This window comes from Etheostoma spectabile, chromosome 8 (genome assembly GCF_008692095.1).
Source record: "Etheostoma spectabile isolate EspeVRDwgs_2016 chromosome 8, UIUC_Espe_1.0, whole genome shotgun sequence".
Classification (NCBI taxonomy): Eukaryota; Metazoa; Chordata; class Actinopteri; order Perciformes; family Percidae; genus Etheostoma; species Etheostoma spectabile.
The window spans coordinates 33828699-33835038 of NC_045740.1; the positions used below are offsets into that span (position 1 = coordinate 33828699).

General features: G+C 44.2%; 1 protein-coding gene across 1 annotated transcript in view; it reads left to right on the forward strand.

The window, feature by feature from the left end:
- The window catches only part of carmil2 (capping protein regulator and myosin 1 linker 2), a 78741-nt gene that overhangs the window by 50029 nt on the left and 22372 nt on the right, over positions 1-6340 (forward strand). The window contains 9 exon segments of the mRNA XM_032523383.1: positions 553-607; positions 853-1025; positions 1484-1552; positions 3084-3174; positions 3289-3369; positions 3637-3762; positions 4434-4550; positions 5619-5794; positions 6215-6302. Of these exon segments, the coding sequence (XP_032379274.1) occupies positions 553-607; positions 853-1025; positions 1484-1552; positions 3084-3174; positions 3289-3369; positions 3637-3762; positions 4434-4550; positions 5619-5794; positions 6215-6302 (976 nt within the window).

Sequence of the window (6340 nt, forward strand, 5' to 3'; positions counted from 1 at the left end):
TAAGCATGTGACCCGTTTCAACTCCACCCCTCACAGAATAACAGTCGAGAATCGATGAGAAGCTGAATCAAAAGGAAGAATCAGAATTGGAGTCAGAATTGTTCAAATCCAAACAATGCGCAACCCTACAAAGGACTAGCATAAACTGCATAAAAGCATAAAAATGCTGATAAATTCAAAGTGCCTGTTAATCTAAAATTGTGCACCATCATCTCCATTTGTATGATTCATTGCAACAAGACTACAAAGATACACAAACTAAAAGTAATGTTATTGTCTGCCGGCGGCGGCTTTTCCAGCCAGGGATATAAGAGCAGGCAGAACCGGAACAAACACACACACACACATCACTGAGTAAATGATAATAACATCCAAAGGACATGAATCACTCTTAGTGGGTTTGTGACGTGAGGATACTTTGAATGAGGACGTAGTTCCGCTCACAGCAGAGAAGGCGGTTCTGAATGTGGTCCAGGACACACACCCGTTTTTACTGCTATTACAATGTGGACATGTTTCCTAGTTTGATTTTTTTACCTTTTTGTCTACCAGAGCTCTCACTGATGTTCTTCATCGAATAGCTCAGCTCATTCAGGATGAAGAGTGTGTAAGTCATTCTTTTATTTACTCTGTCATTAGTATGACACTACCCCCCACCACACACACACACGCACACAACTACACAGAGACACATTTCAACTTAATGATTAAAGTAAAGCATTATAGTAAATGTTTCTTCCAAATGTTCCTCAGAGTAGAATTATAGAATTCCAGTCGTTTCTTCTATATATCTGTGTGTGTGTGTGTGTGTGTGTGTGTGTGTGGGTGTGGGTGTGGGTGGGGTGCACCCAGCCCTTGCAGTCTCTATCAGTGTGTGACTCTAAGCTGAAGACGGGGATTCACATCCTGCTGAGCGCTCTGGGCGGCCACGCTGCTCTGGCTGAAGTGGACATCAGTGGAAACAACATCGGAGACCAAGGAGCCAAGATGCTGGCCAAGGCCCTGATGACTAACACCAGACTGAGGTACACACCCCACCCCCCAACACACACACACACACACACACACACACACACACACACACACACACACACACACACACACACACACTCTAGCCTAGGTACTTTGTAAATTGGCAGCCTCATGGTTGCATTTGTTTCTCTGTTTTCTCTAAATGTTTAGGCTGTGAATCTGTTAGCCACTAGATGTCATCATTTCATCATTTGAAACTAACATTCTGCACTTGATTGGCTCCGAGCGTTTTGATGTGTTCACTGTGTTATTTGATGAAACCTGTCAATCAACCTTCAACCAGTCTATGGTGATCACTGTAGGCCATCTTCAACCACGCTCAAGTGGACTTTTACCAGGTGTAGCTGTACTTCCTTAAACTGATCTCTCTCTCTCTCTCTCTCTCTCTCTCTCTCTCTCTTCTCTCTCTCTCTCTCTCTCTCTCTCTCTCTGTCCCTCTTTCTCTCTCAAGAACCATAGCATGGGACAGAAACAATGTAACTGCCAGGGGTTTCCAGGATGTGGCTGATGCCTTGGAGAGGTCATTCACACACCACAAACAAACACACACACACACACACACACACACACACACACACACACACTTAACACATACAACCGGATATCAGATTGTGAATATTGAACCTGTTTAATATTTGTGATTTGACATGGGTGAGGCCAAGATGGACTTCAGGGAGATTGGGGGATGTAAAAAACCCTCGTAACATACCTCACACCACAGGAAAATCTGGCAAGATAATCTTTTGGGGCTTTGCAGATCACTGTTGGGTGTGGGGAATCAGGCCCAGAATGGGTTCGATTCTCGTGAGGTGTGCACCCAGATTAAGATGGCTAACAAGGTTAAAGGTCAGTTTGTTAGCACAATGGCTGTGGGCCGTTTTGCTTTTTAGTTCAAAGCACCGCTGCGCCTTGTTACAGCCTCACAGAGCCGCTAGCATGGCTGCAGACTCTTAGTGTTGGTCAACTTCAGACTGCAATTTATGTTAAGATATTGTTTACTACAGAGCCCCCCAAGTCCCAAAAGACTTTTTATCTTGAGCGCACAAAAACAATCCTCTTTCAGGTCTTCAGGGGCTCTGTCATTTACTGATTGCTTAGTGTTAACAGTAATGTGAACATTGCTAGTGGTGTGTGTGTGTGTGTGTGTGTGTGTGTGTGTGTGTGTGTGTTGTGTGTGTGTGTGTGTGTGTGTGTGTGTGTGTGTGTGTGTGTGTGTGTGTGTGTGTGTGTGGGGAGGGGTAAAGGCAGAGTAAGGGTGGAGGGAACAGGGAGTGCTAACAGCGCCAATGGCAACAGTGCAAACTGTTCCATGGTTAGCTCACTCACCCAGGCGGCCTGGCTGTGTTCAACGTTAACCCCCCCGACCGGGAAGCAAGCGGTATCAGGGCTAACCTCTGTACTGTATTTCTAATAATAAGCGTGATTATGTTGAGCGATAGTTCACAATAATGACCATCTTTTTCTACATTATACCTTACTTATTACATGGCATTGTTGATTACTCAATTGTGATTGGTCAATCATGCTGGGGTCTTTTATTTCTTCCCCTCTGCAGTCACCCTCGTCAACAAGGCCCCGGCCCCCCACTGACATTGAATATTAATCCTACATCCTGTCTTCTGCACATTCTAAATATCCTGAACTTTTTCAAATCACTCCACATTTTTTCCCATCCTGTACTAATCCATACACGCACTTTTTTTCTTTCTTATTATTTGTTTCAGTATTTACTGTTAGTTTATTTCACATGACTGTAAATATGTTTCATACTGTATGTGAACCAACAAATTCCCATTAAGTTCTACTTAATTGGCAATACATCTTTTTCTGATTCTGATAACAGACTGTTGCTAAGTATAACAGGCACTAGTCCCGAGGGGGACATAAATGTATGTATATCCAACAGTTTTGAGACATTTCACTAAAATCCACAAACCTCAACTTAATGTTGGGAGTCAGGGAGTCACCACAGGATTCAACTTTCATGGGGGCTTAACCCCATCAGGATACAGTGGATGTGAATGTTGATGGTAGAGCTCGGTGTTGTGCAGGAACTTCACTCTGCAGCAGATGTCTGGCCTGGCTGATATCACACAGAGCTACCGCAGCAGCCCCGACAGAACAAAAGAGGCCCTGCACAAGGTCAGTGTGTACCACCCTGTGCTTAGAACTTTATGTGTGCGCGGGAAAATGAGACTAAAAACCCACTCAAGTGTTGAAAAAAATATGTATGTGTGTGCCTGCTTGCGTGTGCAGATTCAGCGGTGTTTGGACAGAAACAACCAGCGACAGTCTGAAAGAGTAAAGCACGTGTTTCGAGCTCAACAATCTGAAAAGGTAAGGACTATAACAGAAATATTAACAACAATAGTTAAACATTGCACTCATAGCATAACATTGTATAATAAAAGATACAAGTTTTGAATACAGGCTTCACTTAGGCACGGTGTAGTATTGATTCACTTTACAGTAAGGGATCAATCAAAAGTCAATCCCATCATGTCGAGGTTTTGCTGCCTGACTGAAGCACATCTGACGGAGAAATAAAAAACCCAATTTGCGCCTCGGTCTGTATCTTTGTCTCTGTCTGTCTCCGTTGTCCAGGTCCAGGGTATGTGTCAGCAGTTGGAGGACAGCCTTCAACGTTTAAAACACTGCAACATTCAGGACGTACAGGCTGACATCCTGACAGCGCACGAGGTGCTGCACAACGCCAAGGAGTCCTTGAAGGTACAGGCTCATCCGAGAGGTTTGGAACCACTAGGAAGGATGTGGTCATCCGCCTAATGAATCCCAACCAGGCTCTGCCACATTCTGGTGGGACAGGATTGCCAACATCTGTTAACTAAAAGTACATTTGGGGGATGCTGGATAGCTCACCTGGTGGAGAGTTCGCCCCATGTAATAAGGCTCAGTTCTTGACAAAGCGGCCGCAGGTTCAATTGCAACTGGGCCCATTGCTGCATGTCATACGCCTACCCACCCTCCCCATCCACATCTTCAGCTGAGAAGGAATAAAGGCCTAAAATACCCCAAAAATAATAAAACAAATAAAATTAAAATTAAATAAAAACACACTGTAAAAAAAGAAAAAGAAAACAAAAACAAAAAAATTATTCCAGCAGCTGGGACGCCAAAGAAATACTGTAAATTAACAAATAACATTCTTGTAAAAATACAGTAATGCAGACCCTCCTCCGCAGCGCTGTGAGGGAAGGTCTGGCACTGCAAGACTAGTTCTGACTGACGCTGTCAGAGCAGCTACGTGTTTGTTATTGATGCTGTAGTTTACAGTGGCGTTGAATTGGACTGCAATACATTGTACAGGTGTGCCTAATAAAGTGGCCCAGGAGTGTGAATGATGCTTCATGCTAATGTGTTGGTTGGCTCCCCCTGTGCAGCTGCTTCCTTCTCTGGATGAGGCCGGCAGGAAGTGGGCCTCTGATGGAGATGTGGTGAACTCCATCCTCTCGGACGCTGCCGCTGCTCTGACTCACAAGTTCAACAGAAGCATCCAGGTACACTTTCAAATACACCCCCGGTACACCATATCGCAGTGATTATCAAAGTGGGGTCCGGAGACCCCCAGGGTTCTGTGGCCCCCATCCAAGGGGGTCCATGAAAGGTTTCCAGATTTCTTTCTTAAATGATGCCGATATGAAGAAGAAGAAAAACAAGGTCAACAAGTAATATTATAATTTTCAAAGCTTTTTAAAGAGCCACACTGGAAAGGAGAATCACAATAAGGGCCAGACATGCATAGTGTATATACACAGTATATATAGTTTACTGAATCGCTTTTATTTAACTGAAAAACTCAAATATCTTTGACTGTATTATTGCATGTATCAAATAGCTTTATCCTTTACATGAAACAACACAAAACTAAATAAATCTGCCAAATTCTGCTTTGAGGGTCACATAATTACAGTGTTAAAAACAGTTTCCTGACTTTTTTGGTGTGGTGCCCGTCACTATTTGTTATTAACCTAAATTGACATGTGGGCCGGATCAAAATTGGCAATGGGCCAGATCTTCCTGAACATCCGTTACATTCAAACCGTCAACGAATGAGTTGCTACAAAGCTGATTAAGACCATCAGCTCCACACAACTCTCTCTGGATTTCTCTCTGTATGTTCAGAAGGTCGTGGCGTCCGGCGACTTTCCCGTGCAGAAAATCAAGTGAAGATAGTAACCTTTACTGAAGAGTCCATCAACTTTTGTTAATCTTCTGTGTCTTCCTTTGCTATGGGGAGGGACAGTGCGTGATCACGGAAGGCTTGTATCATGTGGACGCGCATAGGTTATGCACAAAATTTAACAATAAATGAGTTTCCTGGATTTAGAGCAGAACTCTGTTTCAGGTGAAACCAAATCAATTGACAACATTTAGATTTAGTCTCTCCACTGTTTTCTGTGCATGCTCTTGTTACCCCTAATATGCCGTGTATAGTCCTGAGTGTATCTCTTAAATACAGAATAGAACCTTTTCCAATAGCTGCTGGTTGGATCCCAGTCTCAGGCTCAGTCTGCCGGTCTCAGGCTTGATTTAACATTGCACGGTCTTGGGTCTGTGTGTTCTAGGAGCTGGCTACAGACTTGAGGAGGTGTGCAGAGGCAGCATGTCCATGGCTGGTCCAGCGCTCTAGTGTGTGTGAGTGTCTGTCAGAGTGTGTGTCCAAAAGAAGCCGGCAGGCACAAACATTCCTGAGAAGCACTCTGGTGGAGAACACAGGGCAGATCATCAGCGACAAACTACGGTAAATGGGCATTCACACCAAGAAAAGTGATCCAGCGAATTTTTTGTAGGATAGTGCGGTGGGGAAAGTGTCAATTAAACGTCCCATTTGCATGTCCTGTTGTGTCCTTACACTCCCCAACAATGCTCAAGTAGACTAGACTGGCTAAACCCAGCCCAATCTGGGGGCGATTTGATTCCACCCTGCGGCTGAGGCTGGAAACCTGTACATTTTTCTATCCTGCTGCCTTCACAAATCTGAGGCGACCAATCACAAAGTGGCTTATCCACCTTGCGCGCTATTGGCGGGTTTAACACAATGAGGATAGAGAAGCGACGGCATATTTTTTACTACCGTAAATACTATATATATATAACTATAGTCTACTTCACTGCACTGCAACCGGATGTGTGTATTGTTTGTGATGTTTCATCCCTCCAGTGAACTGAGACACACACTGAGTGTCTCTCTGGCTGAAAGCATCATAGAGCAGGTTCAACAGGACCTGACAATGGAACTGGACAAAATGGTAAGTGTGTGTGTGTGTGTGTGTGTGTGTGTGTGTGT